The sequence below is a fragment of the Sorex araneus genome, chromosome X (assembly GCF_027595985.1).
Source record: "Sorex araneus isolate mSorAra2 chromosome X, mSorAra2.pri, whole genome shotgun sequence".
Taxonomy (NCBI): domain Eukaryota; kingdom Metazoa; phylum Chordata; class Mammalia; order Eulipotyphla; family Soricidae; genus Sorex; species Sorex araneus.
The window spans coordinates 203,294,202-203,319,206 of record NC_073313.1 but is presented as its reverse complement, the minus strand read 5'-3'; the positions used below and the strand labels follow the sequence as shown (position 1 = coordinate 203,319,206).

The following is a 25,005-nucleotide window of genomic DNA, read 5'->3' as shown; positions in this document are numbered from 1 at the left end:
ATTTAGTTACTAAAATACAGAAATCCAAAACTATGCGGCCACGATAGCAGCCGTGCGACCTCATATCTCTTCATTGTCAGCAATGGAAAACAAATTATCAAATGCTTCCTTTTCAACAGGTTTGACTTTGGTGGGGGGGAAACTCCAAACAATAATAGTGAGTTTTTTGTGGAAATATTGAATGTAATTAAAGTAAAGAGAAAAGTAAAGTGAAATTTACCAGCTACACTGACGGGGGGGTAGAAGCGGGGTGCGGGGGAAGGTATACTGGGGTTCCTGGTGGTGGAATATGTGCACTGGTGAAGGGGTGGGCATTTGAGCATTGTATAACTCAGACTTTAGCCTGAAAGCATTGTAACTTTCCACATGGTGATTCAATAAAAAAATTTTTAAAAAGTTGTGTTTTTTCTGTAGGATTTCCAGTTGAACAGTTTCTTTGGCCTGATAGGCTTGGACACATTGTACCTATAGGAATGGCAATGGATGAAATGATTTCTAATGTTTTCTCGGACTGCTATGTGCAGCGTGATTTTACGTGGATGCAAACTTCTCCACCGTAATTTTAGACCAACTGATCATGGGAAGTCACTATGGCAATACTGACTTGTCTCTGATGGAATGCCCTTAGCAGTACAGAAGGTAGGTGGTCCCTGTAGAAGTACTCAAAGACTTTAGAGAGTTACAGGATTTTTCTTATTATTGTTGCTTTTGGGACACACCCAGTAGTGCACAGGGCTTACTCCTGGCTTTATGCTCAGAGATCTTTCCTAGTGAGCTTGAGGGACCTTCTAAGATGCTGGGAATTAAATTGGGTCAGCAGCATGCAAGGCAAAGCCCTACCCACTGTACTATCTCTATAGCCCTCTATAAATTCAGGAACTTACAGAATTTTAATTGTGCAGATATATTATAGCACAGAACAGATATATGGTAGCACAACTTAATAGGATTGGCAAGTTTGATCATAAGATTAGACTGCTTTAGTAAGAAGGCCTAACAGAGACTGATATCTAAGTTTAATAGATGTTTACTATACCTGGTTTATGTTCAGTAAAGTTCTTGGAAAAAGATTACAAAGATCGGAAAAGCACCATGGTTTCCCATTTCAGGGCCTTACAGTCTATTTGAGAGATCAGTTTTAACTAATTGACCATACAAATATGTGACTCTGGACTGCGCTGTGTAGCCTGTTGTAAAGTGAGAACAGTGAGAGAGTAAAGATGGGAACCTAGGTGGGAGCAAAAGACAGTGGTCTGAATCTGGAACTGTATAGGCTAGTCAAGAGAAGGAGCTGAGATCTATAGGATAAACTAGATAAGCAGGTAAAATGGAAAATTCTAGGAGCATGGGCAAAGGCCTTAAAATAGTAAATAAAAAGAATAGCCTAAAATGAGACTTAAAAAGAGTGCCATATATAAGAGTGCAATATAGTTTATATTACACAATTTAGTCCTGGCTAAGTGCAATGGGAACTACAAAGGGTTTAAAAAAGTGGTGGTGGTGGTGGGTTTTTTCAAGAAGATTCAAGTGATCCAATATTAATTTTGATCAATTATGATGCAAAAAAAATAAATTAAAGGTGTGGAAGGGCCACGGTCTCAAGAAATAACAAAAACTTGAGTAGTGGTTGTGGCAGAAATGGAGAGAAGTATATGTACTTGAGATCTCTTTAGGAGATAAAATTGATAGTAACTGGTAAAGGATGGGAATTGGTAAATTGGGGGGAGCAGATAAAAAAAATCCATATTTGAATTTATTGTGTCTCTACAGACAGATCTATAAAAGACCTCTAAGGAATTTTCAGATTGTATCATAGGGCAAATGTGGGCAGTTCTTCTGGTCTCTAAACCAAGTGAGGAGGGATATATCAGTGTTCAACAGGACTGTTCATTCACCTTCCTTACTCCCTGTAGTTGACTGCAACTCTCTAAAATAGGTGTGTTTGCTTCAGAGTCTACTGTCCTTCACACTTGTATCTGTTTCTTTTTTTTTTAAGTCTCATATTTCTTGACCTCTTCCTATCTCCTGTTTCTAGTTCTACCTGATATCAGTCAAATCATATTTCAATTCTTTTTGTTCTCCCACCTCCATCAAAACTTCCAGAACAGGGGCCAGAGACTTAGAAGAGGCATTTAGGAACTTGCCTTGCATAAGGCCAATACCAACTTGATTTCTGGCACCATGTATGGAAATCCGTCTTGTCAGGGGAAACTCCTGAGCACAGAACCAGGAATAGCCCTTGAGCCGACACTTTTAGTTCAAAATAAAACAAACAAAAACTTATAAAACTGAGTTCTAATCCTTCATTTCCAGCAAGATAACCAATTACCTCAAATTCATTTACAAATGAATTTGATAAAAAATTGATAAAAGAATTAGATAAATGAAATTGAAAGGAGATGAACTTAGCCCATCTCATAGCCTAGGGCCGGCACTTGTTGTCAGCTGAGTCACACTGCTTTAGGATTATCCAGCTCTACTCTCTGTTTCGACAATAAGAAATCTTGCAAAACAGCTGGCATGTGAGACAGCGGAATCCAGTAAATCTTGGCATCTTTCCCAACAGTATAACGGGTTTTAGGGAAGAGACTTGTGAGCGCATGCTCCATGCATGCCACCACCGGGGAGAGGTCCCGGTTCATGAAGGTCTGAGTGATTTTCAGTTTGTCTACACCTGTAGAAAGGAGACAAGAAACGGTTACTCTTTGGATAAAAAGTGAAAGAACAGTGTGAGGCTAAGGTGTGAAGTGAAGGGGAGGAAGCACTCTGGACATTGTGTTGAATTTGCTATCATCATGGAGGCCCATAATGATGACTTTGCATCTACTCCTCAGAAAAGAAGGCAACAATGTGTCTCAGATTTGAGTGGGTAGCAGAATCCCATTGGGACCATGACAAAGTTGGGCTCCACTTCTGATATTTAAGACATCTGTGAAATGGGACCTAAGAATTTCATTGTTTATCAAATTTTAAGATGATTCAGCTGTTGCTGGTCCAGGTAGCAAAATTGAAAGCAATGAAGAAAATGTACTTCGTGATGTATGTGAGGTCTGTAAACCCAGAAAAATTTGGATTTGATTCCAAACTTACTTGAAGGAAGTATTGTGTTTGGGGGAAGTGTGGGTGCATGGGTGTGCCCTCAGGCCATACGCCTTGTAATACAATGACTAAAGAGGAATTTATCCCGAAATGTCTGACTTGGGAGTTTAAAAATATCCTAATTTTCAGGCAAATGAAGTGACAGACGAATGAATTGAGATAACTGTCATGATGCAGATATTTTGACTGCATCAGCAAAAACAGCACTCTGCTTTTGCTCTTAAAACATACTAGGTAGTCAAAAGGAGAGAGAGAACAAAAGGGAATACCCTGCCATAGAGGAGGGATGGGGTGGGGGGATAGGACTGGGGGTGGCACTGGTGGAAGGATGGGTTCTCGAACATTGTATGAGGGAAACACAAGCACGAAAATGTGTAAATCTGTAACTGTACCCTCATGGTGATTCACTAATTAAAAAATAAATAAATTTTTAAAAAATTTTAAAAAAAGCATATTAGGTAGTCTCTTCTCAAGGAAAACTCTACAATTTAAATATTTATTTGAAACTCAAACCCCACTTGCCCTAAGTTTCTCGAAGAGTCTTACCTAATAATAAATAATGAAAGCCTTGTAACTATCTCATGGTGATTCAATAAAATTTTAAAAAATAAATAAGGACAGGTCACTTTTATTTTGGTTTTGGGGCCACATCCAGCCAAGATGGGGGGCTAATTCCACCTCTGTGCTTGGGGATCTCTTCTAGTGGTGTCAGTGACCACGTGATACTTAGAATCACACCTGGTCTTCTTGCATGCAGTGAATCTCTTTGACTTTATAGTAGCTATTTTGAACCCTTACTGCATTTATACTCTACTTTCCAGTGAATCTAGCTGAGCCTCAAGTCTTTTTTTTTCTTTCTGGTTTTTGAGCCACATCCAATAATGCTTAGAGATTACTTCTAGCTTTAAACTAAAGAATTACTCCTGATGGCACTCTGGGGAGCATATGGGATGCCAGGAATCAAACCTAGGTTGGCTGAATGCAAGGTAAGTGCCCTGCCCACTGTACTATTACTTGGGGCCCTGAGCCCTAAATCTTAAATTAGAAAATTCTAATGGAACTATTGGAGCAAAATTGGGCCCCCGGCCTTCTAAAACAGAACACTTGGTTCAGGGCCCAAATGAAGAATAATTTTGAGATGCAAGAGCAATATTTATCCAAAGGAATTTAAAAAGTATGGCAATATCCGGACCCCAAGCAGCCCACTGAACTAATTCCGGCATGGGACCAGAGACCCCACGGCGTGCTGAAGCTGTGGGACCCGGGCATCCCCCAATTCTTTTAACCTGTCTCTCTCTCAACTCCTCCCTCCTGAGCACAGCGCAGGGGCCGCGGTTTTCCTGAGCGCAAAACGGAGACGCCGAGCCTCTCTCTAGGTTTCTCCATCTTATGAGCACCATAAAAGGGTAAAAGTTTATAGTGATGTTATTTCTGGTTGTACTTTCCCTGGACTTTATACAGAAACCCAAAACCGCGCGGCCGCTTCCGCGGCCGCGCGACTTAATGTCATCTTAGTATGAGCAATATGTAATGGTTCCTTTCTAATGGGGCGGACTTTTGTGGGAGATCCTAATAGTAAGTCTGTTGCTGAAATATTGAAGGCAATCAAAGTGGTAGCCATCTCACTAGACTGAACTAAGCTATATCCCCACGCCGGCTGAGAAGAAATTTTCTTCTTTCTCGGGAAGAAACGCGGTGTGTCATCAACTACAGTGTGATGTCCATTAAGCAAACAGACCTGGTGGCGTGGGAATGGGATGTAAGGGGAAAAATTATGTACAAGGAACAGCGGGACGCTGGTGGAATCTCGAGCCGGAGCCGACACCAGCGCAAGACCGTCGGTTCCAGAGACTGCTTGCAGATACTCTACAAGTCTATCAACTAAGCCAGAGCCCCACGCCTGCTGATGACGGGAAATAACCATCCTTTTCGGTTTTTTTTTCCCTTGTCAGGCAGCGTGGCGATTACTAAAACAGGCGTGAACTCGGTGGCGCGGGGCAAGGGGGAAAAAGAAAAACTATGTAACAAACAGCGGGACTTAATATCTCTATATTCTTAGCAATGGAGAACTATCAAATGCCTCCTTGGCAATAGGACTGCTTTTCTTTTTTGGGGGAAACCCCAACAACGGTAGTGAGTTGTGTGTTGAAACATGGAATGTAATCGAAATAAGGCGTAAACGAAGTGAAACATATCATGTGCAAGGGTTGGGACTGGGGAGGTGGGAGGGGGCGGCAGGTATACTGGGGGGGTTGGTGATGGAAGATGGGCACTGGTGAAGTGAAGGGTGTTTGAGAACTGTATAACCGACATAATCCTGAGAACTATGTAACCCTCCACATGGTGATTCAATAAAATTTAAAAAAAAAAAAAAAAAAAAAAAAAGTAAAAAGTATGGCAATATCAAACAGAGAAAGAAGTTTTTAAATGAGGAATTTTATTTCTGAACCTACTGGAATCAGCAGCATAGGTGAGTGTGAGTGAGTGATTAATAGCTCTCTATGGTGGTCATTGTAAACTGATAGAGGCTTGTCCTGGTCTCCACCTCTGAAGCAGATGGTATTGGTCCAGGAAGCAAAATTCAAAGCAATAAAGGAAACGTACTTCATGATGTCTATAAGGCCTGTAAGCCAGGGAGCTTTTCCATCCTCCCCCAAGTTCTGGCAGGTTTCTCAAACCTCATATTCTAGTTGATATAGAAGACCATGTACTTCGTTCTTGATGTGTGTGTGTGTGTGTGTGTGTGTGTGTGTGTGTGTGCGTATTTGGGCTGGTGATTGGAAGGATTGTCATTTAAAAATACTTCCCCAAATGCATCTGACTTGGCTCTTGGCTCCAGCTTCAAAACTCTTGACCTTGCACCCACCCTCACTTGCTGTCTAACCAAGCTCATAAATAAAGCAGGATCATAGCAAGGTCTAAGGGGACAGAGGTTGGTGGGGACTCGATTGGCACATAATGGGAAATCAGTTAGTGACACCTGTGATTCAGACTTATCAGGACTAGAGAGTTTGAGACCTTGGTAAAGCCCTTACATGAGAAGTTCTACCAGATCCCTAATGCCTTGTTTATATTATACTGTGGGACCCCTAAGCAAATGGCCAGGTCAGGCTGCTTGGGTACAAATCTCACTCTCCTGCTACCTGTTACCAGCTATGCTGCTTTGGTTTTTTCTTTGTGCCTCTACTTCTAAAACTTAAGAGATATCTCTACCTCAAAAGACTTATTTGAATATTTTAAGTAGGAATCATTTAGAATGGTGACAAGTACGTGATAAATGTCACACTATGTTAATCATCATAATCTGATCTTTGGCATTAGTCATTCATCCATGACTCAGTCTGACTTATGTTGCTTCTTCCTTCTATGCCTCCTGTGTGTTCCTGCTTCAGGAAGTTTCCACCCAATCCTTTCCTCCAGTTCTCTAGGACTTATTCAGAGGTTATTAGTATGACCTCCTCCATACTAATTTCTTTATTAACAATGATATTTTCCTGCCTGAATTTATTGAGCAATGATTCCACACCTTCTAGGATGATGAATTTTGTCTAAGAAGTAAAGAATCAATATTCTCGCTTGCTGTTCAGTCTCATGGCTTTATCATTGTGCTTGATTACGTTTGTTGTTCGCTAAGTCATATGAAAATTGAGGACAAGAGTTGGAGTCTTTATATTTTGTAGCCTCCACAAATCTCTGAGCAATATTGAGTTAATAATTGGAACTTATTAAGGATAGGATGCATATGCAGAAATAAGGACAATGTGCTTCTGTCCATATATACACATACCTGGTCTATGATTTGGGATGTTTCCAAATCTCTGCTAATTACTACAGCTCCTTTGAGTAATGATGTAAGCTAAGGTACTTAGGCATTAGTTTAGACCTTGGAATGTCATAAATATTTATAAGTATCTGAGAAAAACGATACTAGAATGAAGAGGAATCATTGATGCTTGGCTCAATGTTCTAGTCCAGTGGTTTAGTTTTTTAGCCTTGTAGTGCAATTCTCAGATCTAGCAATGTTTGGGGGCTACCAGGCTTACACCTGATAGTGCTGGTGTGGGGCCAGTAATAGAGAGGAATGCAGTTTTAGGGATTGAATGAAAGACCTCACACCTGCTAGGCATGTGCTCCACCACTTGAGCAATCTTGTCCCAGAACTTTATTTTTAAATTTGTGTTTGCTTGGCCAGAGTGACAGTACAGGTACGGTATTTGCTTTGCAAGCAGCTGACCCGAGTTATAGTCCTGGCACCCCAAATGATCCCCTGAGCACTGCCAGACATGATCCCTGAGCCCAGAGCCAGCCCTGATCCCGGCCAGGTATGGCACCCAAACCAAAAATTAAATAAAAGAAATTTATGTTTACTTCTTTATGCATGCAAGACAATACATCGCAGAGGACCCCAATTCACTCACAAACTCACATTTTGCAATGTAATCTTCTCCGTACTGTTTTTTGACATCTGGTGATAACTGTTTCCATATGGAAAGCTTCTTTCTAGTGGACTCTGCTGGATCAGACAGCCCTGTTTTAAACATTCCTGGTTCAATGCATGAGACATGTACACCAAAAGCTTTCATGTCCAGTCTGTGAAAGAAAAACAACAACAACAATAACAACACAACAATATTGAAAATGTTTAATATACAGGTCTAGTTACCTAATGTGTACTATTTGGGTGACCATTTACTTCATTTCCTTGTGAATATTTCCATGAAACAAAACTTGGATTCACTAGAAAGGAGTTTCTTGTTCTAGTCTATTATTTTGCAGAGAACAATAAAGTGAAGTCTTAGTGGAGAAAGGGTTAGGGTATTGTCAGAATAGGAAAGGGATTGATTGGATCGGCTGGACTCCAGTGTTCCCTCTCTGCCATATTTTCTTAGAATACCAAGTACTCTGGGTCAGGACAGGTTTCTTCTCTGTGCTCAAGGAATATGATGGTGGAATAGTTTAATGATGGACCCGGTTGAACCAGTTAATCTCCATTCTAGTAACGAAGCTTGCATTGCAGATGGGGATGGCTGCAGGATTTAGCATGACAATCCCCAATGCAAATAATCTGCTCCCTATGGTGCTCAGCTGTTTCAACATGACACCACATCAAACCAAAAGTCTTTTTATTCACTAGGTAACAGGTTATAGGGGTTTCTTGGTGCCTGTTCTTAAAGCAAACCAGCATATTAGAAACCATCATATGGATAATGATGACCTAAATTAATTTCTACTTTCACCAGGAATAGTCATTTTAGAGAAAACATCATCATAAGATGTTTAAAATCTCTAACTCTGAATTTTAAACGTGATTCAATTTATCTTAAGTTCTATTTTCCAGCAATTTCTTGTTAATTTTAAGCATTTTCATGAAAAATGCAAATTATCTTGACCTTCAGAGATTTTGAAAGGAATTCTGCTTGCATTAAAATTAAATAGGTTGTTTTCAATTTAATTATATTTTAGTTACTCATCATCTGATCTCATTTGAATTTCAAAAAGTAGCAGTGCTAAAAGAGTCATTAGAAGACTTTTCTCCTCACTCATTCATGAAAATATCATGCAATCGCAGGATAAATGGTTTTAAGTCAGTCAACAAAACTTGCCAGGTAGGTACAAAGAGTATAAAACCATCATACTTGATTGGAAAATATTACAGCTTTCTTCTGACACCCCTAAACCTTCTCATACTTATACACTCTGGAGCTGCCATTGAACAATACTGCCTGCTTATACAATACCATTTTTATCATCAGCTGCATGATTCAGAAAGGAGCACTTCTTATTGATTACTTTCAGATGTAGTATGCCTAGTGCATTGCAAATCTCACAGGGCAATCAAGGGGACATGGAGAAACTTGCACTTTCATATGATTCTCCAGTGATTCCTATGCACATTAGTGTTTGAAAAACATTGTTTTATAGTTAAAAATGATCACTCTCAGCAAGAATTGAGAGCTGAAATTAGGTAAAGGGATATACATGATAACCTTTCAGTAACTGCATTGCAAACCATATGCCAAAAGGAAAGAGAAGGAAAGACAGAGAAACAGAGAGAGAGAAAAAGAGATAAAATGAGAGAGAGAGAAAGATAGGGGAAGAAAAGTGCCTGCCACAGAGGCAGACTTGGGGTGTGGGATAGAAAGAGAAAAACTGGGAACATAGGTGGTGGGAAATGTACACTGGTGAAGGGATGTGTGTTGGAACATTGTTTGACCCAAATCCAATCATGAGCAACTTTGCAACTGTGTATCTCACAGTTATTTAATAAAAAATAAAAATAAATTAGAAGTAAAAACATCTCTGGTATAGATCATAACTTGTGCCTCCAATAATGAAATAAAATGATGAATAATAATAATAAGATTAAATTTAATTTTGTTTCTTTGTTACCACAAACGTCTTCTGTTTGCCCTCCTGTCTACCTCTCTCCCCCGAGAAACTCTGCGAAGACTGACCTGTATTAATTATGTTTTCACATCTTTGGGTACAGTATATTGGGAGACCAATGATGAAAAGATTGAATAATTATTCCTCCTGTTAGTTCATTTTCCTCCTTAACTGGGGAAGACAGTTTCTATGTATTCAGGTATGGAAACTGCCTCATCTTGTTGTACATTTTCCCCCTATGGATTAAAGGTTTCTGCTGTCATTCAGCTCCAGACATCACACTACTATTTATAATTTTCCTACATTACTTTCACATTTGTGTATCCTTCTTCAGCCCCCATTTTCTCTTGGGATACACCCACTGTGATCAGGGATTACCCCTGACTGCTCAAGAATGATTTTGGCCCTACTGGGGGCCCATATTCAGTGCTGGGGGTCAAATAAATGTGAGCCACATTCCAGGCAAGTACCATAACCCCTGTACTGCCTCTCCAGTCCCTATTTGCCCAATTATCATCTACCTCTATTTCTTGCTAGGATGTTTACTGATGGAACCACTTGCAATTTAGGGACTTTAATCTGATAGTGATGGGTTTTGTTTTAGGTGAAACAGATTAGGCAGACAAACCTCTGTTTCCTACTGACCTACCAGGTAGGTACAAAGATTATTAAAGAGCCACTGCCAATCCTGGGCTGAATGCATCAAGCAACAATTTAAGAACTCTCAGTGAAAATATTAAAAAGCAAATGGGAGGAGATCAGAGTTTGGACCAACAGTATATTTTGCTTATTTTGCCCCCACCCTGCTTGTCCTTCTTTTGTACTCAAATTAACTACTCAGAAGTGGAAGGAAAAACATCATTTACTTATAGAGATGTTGGTAGGAGGAGCCCATTTTCTGAGCTAGAGACTATGCGAGGAGAATTCAAGTGTTCAGGAAGAATCGGTCAGATTCCTATTTCTTAAATTCTTTTTTATTTTCTTCTCATTTCATAGTCCAGTTTTCAGGTAACTTTGTGGCCATGGTAGTGGTGGTAGCCACAGAGAAATGAATGCCTGTAGGCGCCTAAATATCTGAAAGAGGGATCCTTCCTGTTTAATAAGAGTAACTATGAAACCAAGATGGTGGTAAGAAACTCCATTGCTTTTTGTCTTTCTTTCATCACACGATTACTCCATTCCTTGGCCACTTTGGGAAGAAGATAGCAAATGGAGTAACTTCTAGTTGGGAGGTAATCTCAAGTAACAAAACAAAAAAAACACAGAGGATTACAGAGAGGGGAGGCAGGGAATTCAGCATAACATTGTGCACTGTACAGGAGTCTGTGTGGCTCTGACTTAGAGAATTAATTCTGAGACAGATTGTTTTTCACATCCAGGTCACCCTGTGGTGCAAAAGTGGAAAGGCAGGAATAGTATTGCTGAATCTTTGCACATGGAATTGCCTTCCAACTGAAGGATGGTTAGATGCATTTTCTGAATGAATGTCTACTGGAATACAGACATCACATTCTCCACATTTGTCATTGAATTTTAATATGATTCAAAGTTACATACAACTAAAAATATTTAGCATACAATATAAATTACTTAGCACAAAAATAGCTAGGAATATCTTAATGTGTTAGAAAAGACAATGGATGGATGTCAGTGTTGAAGAAATACAGATGTTTCAAACATCAGTCTTTAAAACTGCTATTGAAAAAATGTTCTGACATGTAGAGAAAAACACTCTTTTTTGGGAGGGGGATTCTCACCCGGTGGCATCCTGGCTCATGCACTCAGGAATTACTCCTGGCTGTGTTTTGGGGACCATATGGAATTCTGGGAATTGAACCCGGGTCGGCCGCTTGTAAGGCAAATGCCTTACCCATTGGGCTATCACTCCAACCCCAGAAAAACACTCTTGAAGTGAATTGAAAGTTAAAAAAATCAGAAAAGATGAAAACTATAAAAAGAATCAAATGGATATTTCACACTTGAAAAATGCAAACACCAAAATAAGATATCTATTTATTGGATTCAGTAGTAGAATGGTGCTGGAAAAAAAGTCAATTGGTTTGAATGCAGAGCACTAGAAATTGTCCAATCTGAATTTCAGAGAGAAAATGGTTTACAAAGTGATAAGAGCCTTAGAAGCCCAAGGGACAAAAACTAAAGGCCCAATGTTTAAAATCCCATAAGGAGAAGATAAAGAATAGGTTGTATAAAAAATGTTTGATACAAAAAACTGAGAGCCCTCAAGTCTGGCAAAAAGCATGAATAGTAAAAAAATAGTAAATTACTATCTCAAATATTTTATCTCAAATATTTTAAACTCCCCCAAGTTTATGCCTGAAACTAGTGACTCAAGTATTTTTGCTAAACTGGTTCTTTGTTTAGAGCTCTAAAATTCCCCAGCAAAAGTTATGTAATCAATGCCTTCTCCGGTAGCAAAATCTTCACTTCTGATTAGAACCTCCCTGTTCTGTCTCATTTGGAAGTAGAGGGAGCATCAGAGAAAAATTGTCTTTTCTGATCCTGTTTTTTCTGGGAACGCAGGGAGGTGTCTGAGAGGCATGGAGATTTGCTTATAGATTTTGAAATTAAGGGAAAAAACATCCATAACTTTGAGACAATAACATTTATCTTATAAAATAATTTCTACAGAAGGTTTAGATGATGTGGTACTATTTTGTTTGCATCAGCATAATACCAATGGGGAGGCTTACCCTGATTTAATTTCTCTGATTTCTTAGCTGTTTAACAAGTGGCCTGTTGAATATAAATTTGTTGCCTCTCAGCATCATGCATCAATGAAAAGAAGTAAAAGGACTTAGACTTCAATTCAAATGAAGCTCTATCACTTATCAGCTGGGAGACCGTGGGCAAGATACTAAATCTTTCTTAGTTTCACAGTATCATCTATAAACTGAGAATAATTTAAAGCACTAAACCAAGTGTCTTCAGTAAATGTTAGAAGCTATTATTTCCTAACACAATGATGTTCATTTTACCTTAAGCTGTCATTGAAGCCTTCTACTGCATATTTGGATGGAATGTAGCCCCCTCCGCAGAATGCAAGCCGACCCCCAACACTGGAGACATTGATAATCCTCCCTCGAGCTTTTTTGACCAGGGGAAGCATATTTAGTGTCACACAGATGAGGCCAAAGAAGTTCACTTCGATAGGTTCTCTGAAGTCATCCACTGTCAGCCAGTCAGTGGGAGCCAGAACCCCGAGAATGCCAGCATTGTTGATCAGACCCCAGAGACCTACAAGAGAGAGGAGGGAAGGGAGGTGTGGCAGAAGGTGCTGGATACTCAGGCATCCATGGCAGAAACATAACACTTGCTTTGCACAATGAGGCCATATCCTCCTTGAGTACCACTCCTGCTTTGAAGTACTTGGCAGTTTGGGGAAAGTGTTAGCAGAGAGGCAGGCTCAGCTAAAAATTGTTGAAGTTCTGTTACCATAAGCCCTCTCACACTGAACTTTTTTGGTTCTCAATGTCAAGTACCAATCCCGTCAGAAAGAGACTTTTTGCGTTTTAATCTCACATATGGATTGAATAGATCTATTTTTTTGTGGTAAATCACAATGCCAGAAAATATTTGTCAACTTTTCTCTTTGAACAAAGAACAACATCAATCTACTTCTCATTTATTTCCATTTTAGTTTGGTTTGGGGCCATACTTAGCAATGCTCAGGGCTTACTTCTGGCTCTGAGCTCAGGAATAACTCCTGATATTGCTGACGGAACCATATGTGGTGCTAGGGATCAAACCCAGGTCAGCTGTGTGAAAAGTAAGCACTCTGCATGCTGTGTTATTGCTCTTACCCACTACTGCAAGTTTATTTTTGGTAAAAAGTGTAATCTTTGACTTGGCTTATTTGATGGGGGAATGAAGTGCTCAGGAACCCTGGGGTAAGAATCCTGTGATTCTTGGTCTATTTAGCCAGCAGGTAATGAGGGCCAGAGGACATGGGGTTGTTGGGGTCCTCCATGGGGACTGAGGTGGTAATCATGTGGTGCTGGGATTGAACTGTGTCAACCACATGCAAGGCGTATGTATGCGTTAACCCTTGTACTTTCTCCCTAGCTTCCACTTGGGCAAATTTTATCATAGAAAATACTTAATATTAGTAAAGATGTTGAGTATTCAAGCATTTGAAATTATCTGGAGTCATCAAATTATTGCTTTCAAGGTTCAGAGTCCCAACTATATGTTGAAGATGTGATTTTAAAAAATCATAACTTTTTCTTTGTGAAAATATCTTCATCCATGGGAATTTTTCACAATGAGGCCATATCCTCCTTGAGTATCACTCCTCTTTGAAATACTTGGCAGTTTGGGGAAAGTGTTAGCAGAGAGGGTGGCAGGCTCAGCTAAAAATCGTTGAAGTTCTGTTACAAGCCATGAGAAGACCAGACATTCAGAATGCTGCGACCTGAACAGAACTTAAAACAGAATGACTGTCTGATGGCTCCCAACTCAACCATAAAACACCTATATTCAAATTCTCAGGACATTTTTTTAAATAATGTAGGAGTACTGCTATTTATTCAGCCATTGATTAAGCTGATTGAACTGGGCATGAAGTCCACATTACTTCTTTTTGTTTTTTTTTTAATTGTATAATCGTTGGGACTGGAGCAATAACAGTGGTTAGGGTGTTTACCTTGCACGTGGCCGACCCAGATTCTATTCCTCCATCCCTCTTGGAAATCCTGGCAAGCTACCAAGAGTATCCTACCTGCACAGCAGAGCCTGGCAAGCTACCCGTGGTGTGTTCGATATGCCAAAAACAGTAACAAGTCTCACGATGGAGATGTTACTGGTGCCCGCTTGAGCAAATCGATGAACATCGGGATGAAGTGCTTACAGTGCTATCACCATGAGATAGAGTTACAAAGCTTTTATGTTTGAGATTCAGCCACATAATGATGAAACACCTGTCCCTCCACCAGTGCATTTTCCACCACCTACATCCCAGTCCTCACCTTGCACCTATGGCAGACAATTTCCCCAATATACTCTCTCTCTAGTTTTGGGCATTTTGTTTTGCTCCAAATTTCCCACCACCATTCAAGCTACCCGCCAGGGGCAGACGATAGATAATTTATTTTCCACTGCACATTTTGAATATCATGAGAGCTTGCATGGCTGCAATTGTAAATGTAAATTTCTAGATTGTAAGTGGTTTGGTTCCAAAGACATCTCTGTATGACATTAATCCATTTTGGGATTCAATTGGGAGGCTCTGGGTCAGGGCTGTTGGTGCACTAAGATGGCACCCGGCAAATGGTGGGTGTGACAGCCAGTCTACTGGGTGGTCCTCTGCCCCTCCCCTGGTCCTCTGCCACCAGGGGAGACTGCAGACTGGAGATTCGGTCCTGGAATCCACATACTGAGGGTGGGTGGGTGTTGCTTGTGGAAGCTCTTGGTTGCTGGGATTCCATCTGGAGTATCTCAGACCATTTTTGCCCTCTCCCATTGAAAGAAAAATTTGTAGTGGACAAGGTGTCTCAGATATTCAGATGCTCTCTGTTATTCTGTAAATTTTAGCTCCTGATGTCTTTTTGATGTGTTTAGGACTGGAGCAACACTTCACAGGAGATGACCACGAAAGTGAGTATCTCCATCTCAGTTCTAAATCCACCCACTAAGACTTAAGACCGGGGATAACTTGCCTGTGCCTTTCATGCACACAGAGAGATTGCAACTTGAAACCATTCACAAACTACTCCATGATTCCTCTAATTGTGTCTAGAATACCACAGGATTTTAGGAGACATTCTTGAAAGACTTTAAAATCAGACACATTTGCTCTCATTATCCCACCATCATGTCCTTTCTCCCCACTCTCAGGTCACTCACCCTTTTCCCCAACTTGGTTTTTCACCCACTGGGCAGTCCTCTTGACAGTCTCAGGGTCTGTTACATCCAGAAGCACTGCGTGAAGTCGTTCTGATGTTTCTGCCTTTAAGGCTGCTAATCCTGATTCAGTCAGACAGGCAGCAAAGACATGAAAACCTTTTTTATCAAAAGTTTTGGCTGCCAAATTTCCAAAGCCTGAGTCGCATCCAGTAATGAAAACATACTTATCGTCGATATCTGAAATTTTTAATAGTCCTTTGTAATTCCACAAGAAGCCACAGAGGATGAGAAGGGCTAACAACCAAAAGAGCATGTCTGTTCTTATGTGTGACAGAGACACTCCTTTCTTGAACAATTGAAGAATATACTGTCCTTCAAAATTAGAAGAAGATTCAAGTTAGAACTATTAAAACATTGAAGCTCAGGATGGAAGAACTTGATATTTTAATGCATTTGAGTAGATAGATCATTAATTACATTAAAACATTCAAAACATTAATTTATATTTGATTGGGAAAGTAGTCATTTGGAAGCAAAGATAACTTTGGGGGCTGGAAAAATAGTACAGTGGATAGGATGCTAGCTTTCATACACCCAAGCCAAGTTCAATCCTTGGCATCCCATATGGTCCCCTAAGCACCACCAGGAGTGATTCCCTGAGCTCTGCCAGGGAGTGATTCCCTGAGCTCTCCCTCCCCCCCAAAAAAAGCAAGTAATGAAAAAGTAACCAAGTAATAGAGAAATTAATGGAAGAGAAATAGACCACGGTGAAGTTGACAGAGGTCTGAGGTACAATTGTAAATATGATTTTTGAAAATTTCTCTCTCTCTCCCTCCTATTTTATTTATTACATATAGAAAAGCTGTGGACTTCTGCGTGTTGATTTTTGTAGCCTGCAATTTTACTATACAAATATATTGTTTCTTTTTTCTTATTTTTTTTACTTTATAATGTAGTTCACAGTATTTGATTACATTTGATAATCAAACACCAATCCCACCACCATTATAGCTTTCACCACCATACTCAGGCGTTTCCATCCAGACCCCCAATCCCTGCCCCAAAGCAGAACCAAAATAATAAAAGGAATGGGGTATTTTTTCTAGTCTAACTATATCCCAAGGGTTGTCTAAGTGACTTCAAGTTTTTTTTCTTTTTGGATCACACCTGGCAATGCTCAGGGGTTAAGTCCTGACTCTGCACTCAGGAATTACTCCTGGGTGTGCTCAGGGGACCATATGGGATGCTGGGGATCAAACCCAGGTTGGCTGCATGCAAGGTGAACATCCTATCCTCTATACTATCACTCCAGCCCCAAATATATTGTTTTTAGTAGCTTTTCTGTAGAGTCCTTAGGGTTTTCTAGATATAGTACCATGTTATCTGCAAATAGTAAAAATTTTGCTTCTTCCTTTTTCTATCAAGATAACCTTCATATCTTTTTTTTTCTTGCCTAGTTGTTCTGGCAAGTACTTCCAGTGCTATTTTTAATAGAAGAAGTAAGAGTGGGCAACCTTGTCTTGTGCTTGATATTAGAGGGAAGGCTTTAATTTTTTTCTACTGAGCATATTGTTTGCTTTGGGCTTGTGGTAAATTGCTTTGACTATGTTGAGAAAAGTCTTTTTAATTCCCATTTTATTGTTTTTTCAATTATTAATAGTGATAGATCTTGTCAAATACTTTCTCTGCATCTACTAACGTGATCATTTGATTTTATTTTTCTTATATTGATAGTTTTTTTTATTTTCATATGATGAACCATCCTTGCATTCTTGGGATGAATTCCACTGGTCATGGTGTCTGATATATTTTATGAGTTGTTGGATTTAATTTGCTAGTATTTTGCTAAGAATTTTTTGTATCTATGTTCATCAGTGTTATCAGTCTATAATTCTCTCTTTTTGTGCTCTCTGTCTGTTTGGTATCAGGGTAATGTTTGCTTCATAGAAACTGGAACTATTTCTGTTTCTTTGATTTCCTGAAATAGCCAAAAAAAGATAAGCAGTCACTACTTAGAGGGTTGAAAGAACTCACTAATGAATGAATCCATCTGGGCCTGTTCTTTTGTTTAGGGAAAGAACTTTAATTATCATTTTAATTTTCTCTATTGTGATAGGTTCCTTCAGGTGTTCCGTATCTTTGTGGTTCAGCCTTAGGATGCCATAGGAGTCCAAGAATTTATTTTTCTAAATTCTCTTGTTTAGTTGCCAATATTTCTGCCCTTTACCATTTGGTAAATTTACCTCCATAACCACTGGAGAACAAGAAACTCAAATTAGATAGTCAGACTCCCAGTATCCTCCTTGTCTTCTGCATCTATCTTTCAAACCCTTCCTTCCTTCCTTCCTTCCTTCCTTCCTTCCTTCCTTCCTTCCTTCCTTCCTTCCTTCCTTCCTTCCTTCCTTCCTCCCTCCCTCCCTCCCTCCCTCCCTCCCCCCTCCCTTCCTCCCTCCCTCCCTCCCTCCCTTCCTTCCTTCCTTCCTTCCTTCCTTCCTTCCTTCCTTCCTTCCTTCCTTCCTTCCTTCCTTCCTTCCTTCCTTCCTTCCTTCTTTCCTTCCTTCCTTCCTTCCTTCTCCTCCATACCCTCCCCTCAGTCCAGTGAGAAGCAGAGGAAGTTTTTCAGTTGCTAAGAATTGAGTCATATAAAAAAAATTGTGCTGTCCTCATTAGGTTTACCTCTGTCTCAAGGGTCATTTAGATGTTAGTATCCTGACCTAAATTTAAATCTCAGCAGCTTCCAACCTTGACCTAGAAACTCTCAGTTTGTCCTAATGCCAAATATTGTTTCTTTTTCAAATTCTGGGGTTCACATTCCTTTAGATCATTGAACAAATGGGCCACAAACTGACATGTGTCTTTGACTATGAATAGTATTTTAGCCTAAGAGAATGCCTCTGAACAGCAGTCCTGGGTCAGAATGATTAGGAAAATGATCTACAAAGATCTACAAAGAAGCTGATTGATGGCCAAGGGCTGGTTGACCCTAGAGAAAAAAGTAAGTAACAGAAACTAATAGGCTGCCTCAACTCTACTCTGCCCCATGTGGTCACTCCTCATTCATGACTGCCTGGCTCCAAATCCAGGGATTCAGAGCATTTGCCTCAGTTGCTTAGGTTTGCTCAGCTGTTTCCCAGTTTATCTTCCTACTGTGTAGCATGAGTATATAACAGTCTTTTCTTCATCTGGGGGCTGTGATCTCATTAAAGTCATGAATTGCATAAGGAAAACAGATTTGCAGCACCTTTGCTGCCATAAGTGAGGACAGGTTATTCCAAATATAAGGTATCTGAACTGATCATGAATATTTCTCTTGCGCCAAAAATCTAGGAAGCAAGGGCTGAGGCCACACACACACACACACACACACACACACACACACACACAGAGCTATGCACACTATATACATACTTATATACATGCCACTCATACACACATATAACTAATACACACACCACAAATACAACACATTCATGCACACACACTATTAAAACACTACACACACACACACACACACACACACACACACATATGTGTTGGAAGCTCAGACCTCAGAATCAGGCAGGCTCAGAGGCTTAGAATCAGTATCTTATCATCAGTGGGCCTATTATTTATATTTTCTTTGCCTCCATTTCCTTATTGTCAAACAGCTACCTTGGAAAGAACCTGTTGAAATTAAGTAACTCACTGCCAGATCCTTAGTAAGAAGATAATAAGAAGAAACTTATCAACATGATCAGTCATTTTTGTTCTGCTTTGGGAACCCTTCATATCTGGAGTAGGTGTCTCATGCTAAGGACTTTCCTGGACCTTCTGTCCTGGATAATGACTTGATGTGGAGCTTATCCTTTATATGCAGGAGGTTTAACTGGGCCTCTACTCTCTACACACTGGATGCCCTGCCTGTGTCCAGTCTTTGTAAAATGTGTCCTGGGGGACCAATCGACCCCAGGTGAGAATGACTTGTTTTTAGAGCTTACTTGACTTGGTGGTCCAGGACTTCACAGTACCCAGAGCTGTTTTCCTTGGAAACTCAGTCATTGGTTACTTGGTGTGTCACATTGATGGGAGTTTAATTTTTTTAGGCTTAAAACTATTTTGTTTTAAAATTTTGGGAACCACACTGGCAGTGTTCAGGAGATACTCTCAGGTCTGTGCTTAGGAGCCACTCCCAATAGTGTTTGGAAGATCAAGTGGTGCTGAGAACGGCAGTTAGCTGTATAAAGGCAAATACCTTAACCCCCATATGATCTCATTGACCCTAGAAAAGCTTTGCTATATATGAATATTAATTTTATTCTTTTGTAGTTAGCACTACTTTCTTTTTGTTTTTTTGTTTGTTTTGTTTTGGGGTCACACCTGACTTATTCCTGACTCTGTGTTCAGCCCTCCTGGAAGACTTGGGGGAACCATATGTGATGCTGGCTGTGCAAGGCAAGCACCCTACCTGCTGTATTATCATCTCTCCAGCCTTGTTAGCATTAGTTTCTAATATTGAACTAAATGTCTCTGTCATCAAAAGAATGACTGTGTCATCCCGTAGCTCATTGATTTGTTTGAGTGGGCACCAGTAACTGTCTCTCATTGTGAGACTTATTGTTACTGTTTTTGGCATATCCAATATGCCACGGGTAGCTTGCCAGGCTCTCTGAAATGGGTGGAGGAATGGAATCCCTGTAGGTAGCGTGAAAGGCGAATGCCCTACCGCTGTGCTATCACTCCAGCCCATCAAAAAGAATAGGAAGCAGGAAATAAAGACAAATTTGCATATAATATCACTTATGAGTTTATAAAGGATTCTCACAATATCCATGAGGCCTAAATTCTGATTGAGACTTTTGAATTGAAATTGCTTTAAATTCCTTTGGTGTTTCTCTTCATTGGACATGCTCAGTTAGTTCAGCAGAATTCAGTATAAATTCCTAGGAAATCTACATCCTGTGGATGCTCATTTAACCAATTCTGGTAGGAAAGGTAGAAACAATTGTGGCTTACTGAGTGCTTACCATGTTATAGCCCTCTGCTAGGACTTACAATATGTCACTTAAAACTCAATAAAATAATCTTTATTACACATAAAAAAGGAGACAATTCAGAAATGGTTAACTGGTTCAAGATACAATTTCTTAATTCGAAATAATGGTGTGGGATTAGTGTTGAAATATTGAATGTAACCGATTAATGTGAACAACCTTATAAAAATAAAATTTTTTAAATTTAAAAAGGATAGCCTGGCAAGCTACCAAGAGTATTCCGCCCGCACTGCAGAGCTTGGCAAGCTATCCATGCCATATTCAATATGCCAAAAACAGTAACGATAGGTCTCATTTACCTGACTCTGAAAGAGCCTCCAATTGTTGGGAAAGATGAGTAAGGAGAAGCTGCTAAAATCTCAGGGCTGAGTATAATAGAGACATTACTGGTGCCTGCTGGAGTAAATACATGAACAATGGGATGACAGTGATACAGTGAAAAAGGATACAATTTATTCTTGGACTGATCATATTCCAACTACTCCATCATATTCCACCATCTATGCTTTAAATTTCTATTCTGTTCTTAAATATACTTCCATCCAATTCACTTTCAACCCTGAGCGACTGGGTTGTGGGACCTTTCTTGACACTACAGATACCTTGTGTATTACTTGGCTTTTAATAAATAAAGGTTGTGAAAGAAAAGAAGAAAGAAAATTTCTAATTACAAGAGAGAATTTCTAATGATCTCAGAATTTGGTGGTAACGGGATTAGTCTTTGAGTCTTCTGAATTATCAGGGGAGAAGAATGATGATAATTAGTGATTACAATAAGAGGCACACTTTCAATTTAGGTCAGTTAATAGTTTTTTTATAAAGCAAATAAGTTTTTATTGAAATTTATTTAGAAAGATGTAAGGAGAAAGAAAAGTAAAAGTACTTGTTCAAGAGAGAATACAGGATTTTCCAGATTGGAAATAGGCAAGCAAAAAACAGAGAGAAGCAAGATATGTGTTCAAGGGAGAACAAGGGCTTGAAGAGCAAGCAATAACTTAAAATCTTTAAAGTCTTCCAGGTTGGGACTGGAAATCTAGAAGAAAAGTTAGAAGCACATGGGAGTCACCAGTTTAGTCCTGGGTGCCACAGAGTGTTGGCTTTGGCAGCTCCCAGCACTGCAGGCTCTAAGTATTGGAACCTCGGATCTGGTTGACTTGGTATCACCAGAAATGGCTCCGTGATCCCTTAAGCAGTGCTTGGAATGTCACCAAACTCCCCTCCCCCAAATAATGTATGTAATATTTACTACATTTCACTGGCAAACTGCTTCTGTAAGCCAAAAAGTTAAGCTTTCTATGGTCATTTGCTAGGCAGCTGACCTAATATTTGATTTCAGAGCCCTAAATTGTGTGAAAAGCAGAGGAAGATCTCTAAAGAGATGAACAAGTTTCAGTCAATAAGAGGAATGAAATTACTTTGTAAACACTTTTTACCATGCCACAAAGATTCAAAGGAACAAGAAAGGAGAACTTTCTCTTTCATTTGTGACATGACATGCTCAAAAATAACCTCCTTTCTACAGTAATAGGAAAATATTGCAACTTGATTGGTGGTTTTGCTTACTTCCACATTTAAAAATTTTCTCTTACTGGCTGCTTCTCCTAGCAAGTGGTTCAAAATAAGATCCTTTGATTTTACTTCTCCACTTTCCTCTGCTCTTAAAAATTAATGACACATAAACACAAAATTAACGACACAGTTACAAACAAAAGAATGGAAAGTGGTGTATAAATGTTTTTGTGAATATACTTTTAAAATTATAGAGTTCTTTCTAAATTCTGTCTCCTTAGCAACTGAGCTATTTCTACATAATTCCACTAAATGCTTTATTTTAGACAGTAAAATAAAATTAAACATAAGCACAACAATGGGGTTTATAATTTATTTATTTATTTATTTTTAACTTGTAGCAATTTTGATTTAGGTTGAATCAACAACTAATTTGTTAGTCAAAACACACCAAATAGAAAGCATTTAGCAATAACTTTCTAAAACATTCGTCTTGTGGTTTTCTTGTACTCATTTCCTTTATACTAGCAACAGACCATGCATGTGTATCTTTTGAAAATTTTCCAATTGTAAACCTGCTTAACTGAATTCCTTTTTATTTTAAATGTTTTCTTGAAGCATAAAATTCTTTTTATTTTTAACCCAAATGGCCTTAAAAATTTTTTTGCTGCATTTTTCTTTAAGAAAAACAAATATTTACACTTAATGTTACAAATTACATCATACAACCTTGTGGCTAAAAAGATGTTCAAGTTGGTCTTCCTACAACCTAAAATATATTTAAGAAATGAAGAAAATCCATTGGAATTCTTGCTGAAAAATGAAATTCAATGGGATGTTAAATTAAAAAAGAATTAAATCAAACAAAAAATGTTCCCTTGGCAACTTGATAACAATAACAACAGTATTTATGATTCATTGCTGATATAGTGCAGATAGAATTAATTATCATAGAAACATAAATTCCCTCACTCAAGGGCTTGGGGATATTTCTACATTACCTATATGGCTGTGAATTCTGCTTCCTGTAGGAGGAAGATGGTTGGAGTATCCAGGGTGTACTTTGTGTAGCAAGACTGTGAGGCATGTATTAATGTGATCTTTCTCTGCCAACTCATTCAACCATCCCCTAGCAGAGTTCTGCCAGCCTTCTATTCACCTAGGAAAGGTCTGATGAATTTATTCTATGAATATTCAATACTAAGGATAGAAACATATCTGCTCTTTTGCCTCCTTTCAAAAAAAATTAAATTTACCATAAAATCCTTAATTACAAATTAATTAGTAGTTGTCTTCTAGGCTGACTACTTTGCTAATATGGCCCCTGACAGTAAATATTCAAGGCCATTGTAAAGCTTTGGGTACTTGACTTCTGGTCTCTGAATAAATAAAAGTTGCTAATAACATGCTATTTCATCTTTTATATAGTTATAATAAGAGTTATGAGGCTTCCAAGAAAACTTGGAATATTGGGCGAATGTATATCTAGACATAGAAGGTGAGTTCACATTGTACATTTATTTCAGCTGTTGTCACTTTGAGTAAGATATTGAAGTTCATAAAAAAGATGCCAGAACAAAGGAACATTTATTGGAAGGATTTCAAGACCAGTTCCCATTTTCCATCATTAGAAATGTGAGAATGACTTTTCCCTTGTATTTAAACATTTATGTTTGTTCAAAATATTGAGCACATTTTCTAAATCTCAATGAATGCCATACAAATGTGACATAATTCATTTCTTATAGCCATCTATCCAAAAATATTCCTTGAGCACCTAATATATGCCAGGGGATATTTCCTATAGCATAATCCTTACTCTGATACAAATAGTGTAGCAGGGAATTTTAGAACTAACTGCAACCCTGTTTTATTTATTCACTCCAAATCGCTTAAACAAACAAACAATTCTTAGAGAGAGCCTCGTAAAGTTTCTAACTAGGCTGCCAGGAATAAGAGCAGGGAAGTCCCTCTCCCAACTTTCTGCCTTTTCTGCTATTGAACAGTTAAAATGAAAACAGACTTTGGACTTGAAGTTCCATGTGAAATACTAGCCTCTGAACTATAAATTGGAGAGTAAATATGTTTTATTGTGACTATATCAATTTCCAGGAATCAAATGTGCACTGTGATTAATTTTCTTGCTTCCTTATAGACTTATAACATCTTTTCTCCCTCTTGGTTTAGTGTATGTGAAACCATCCACCCATATTGGCATCTGATACTACTGGAAAGTCAACAGATCATACTTACAATAAGAGAAAAATTGTTGTCTAGTGAGAAAACACAGCTGAGATATTAACTCTGCCTTTTTAGACTTTGCCACTTCAGTTTCCAATTAAATATAAGATTCACAGAAGACATCAGATAGGTATAGAAAAGCTAGATATATTGTGACTCTAGGTTACTAAAGAACACTAGAGACCAGGGGGGTTGTAGCCAAGGTCCCCAGTAACAAATCATTTCTGGGGTGAAATAAACCCAGCGCCCATCACCTGCTTTTTAATATATTACTTTAAAAGAATAGCAACAGTTGACCACAGTTTTAAAACAACAACTTCAAGAATAATTTTATAAACATGAGGAATATTAAAGGCAGTTGATAGACTGACATGAGAAATGAAGAACTAGAGGGCCAACCCAGTCCCTTGTTACCTGAGTATGAATGGATTGGGACACAAATGTTGTGACTTGCTGCCAGCTGTGCCAGGGGAAGGAAGAGTTGTGTCAGGCTGATTGACCACGCTGATCCTCTTGAGGAGGTGGTGCAGGCTTCTGTTGAACCAGCATGTGTGAGGACTCACTCTGTGAGTCAGTCTTTTTGTGGCAGTGGGTGGAGCCTAATCTCTCTTCAGTGGATGGATTTGTGGGTCATGTGTTTCCAAAGACTTTTCCCGTATCTCTAGTGAATGCAGTCTAATTTAGAAGGGGCTTAAAAATGATCAATACCTTTTATTTTGGCTTAAATTATCTTATTAAATCACTGTGAAATAAACAGTTACAAAGTTGTACACAATTTGATTTCAATCATTCAATGTTCCAACATCTGTCCCTTTACAGGTGTACATTTCCCACCACTGAAGTCCCCAGTTTTTCTCCTTCCATTCCCCACCCCAGT

At 39.0% G+C, this 25,005-nt stretch overlaps 1 protein-coding gene across 1 annotated transcript; it reads right to left on the bottom strand.

Moving 5' to 3' along the window:
- Positions 1-2,450: 2,450 nt before the first annotated feature.
- On the bottom strand, positions 2,451-24,627 carry DHRS9 (dehydrogenase/reductase 9). Its single transcript, XM_004601134.2, has 5 exons — positions 24,543-24,627; positions 15,349-15,720; positions 12,483-12,741; positions 7,526-7,689; positions 2,451-2,674 (listed from the first exon to the last, which is right to left on the bottom strand). Exons 2-5 carry the CDS (start codon positions 15,659-15,661, stop codon positions 2,451-2,453), a joined length of 960 nt encoding a protein of 319 aa, XP_004601191.1. The 5' UTR covers positions 15,662-15,720; positions 24,543-24,627.
- Between the last annotated feature and the right edge of the window lie 378 nt (positions 24,628-25,005).

Coding starts and splice junctions, on each gene's coding strand:
- DHRS9 (XM_004601134.2), bottom strand. CDS start 15,661: ATGCTCTTTTGGTTGTTAGCCCTTCTCATCCTCTGTGGCTTCTTGTGG. Junction 12,742..15,348: donor AAACCAAGTTGGGGAAAAGG/GTGAGTGACCTG, acceptor TCTCTCTTGTAG/GTCTCTGGGGTCTGATCAAC. Junction 2,675..7,525: donor AGAAGATTACATTGCAAAAT/GTGAGTTTGTGA, acceptor TCCTTTCTACAG/GTGTAGACAAACTGAAAATC.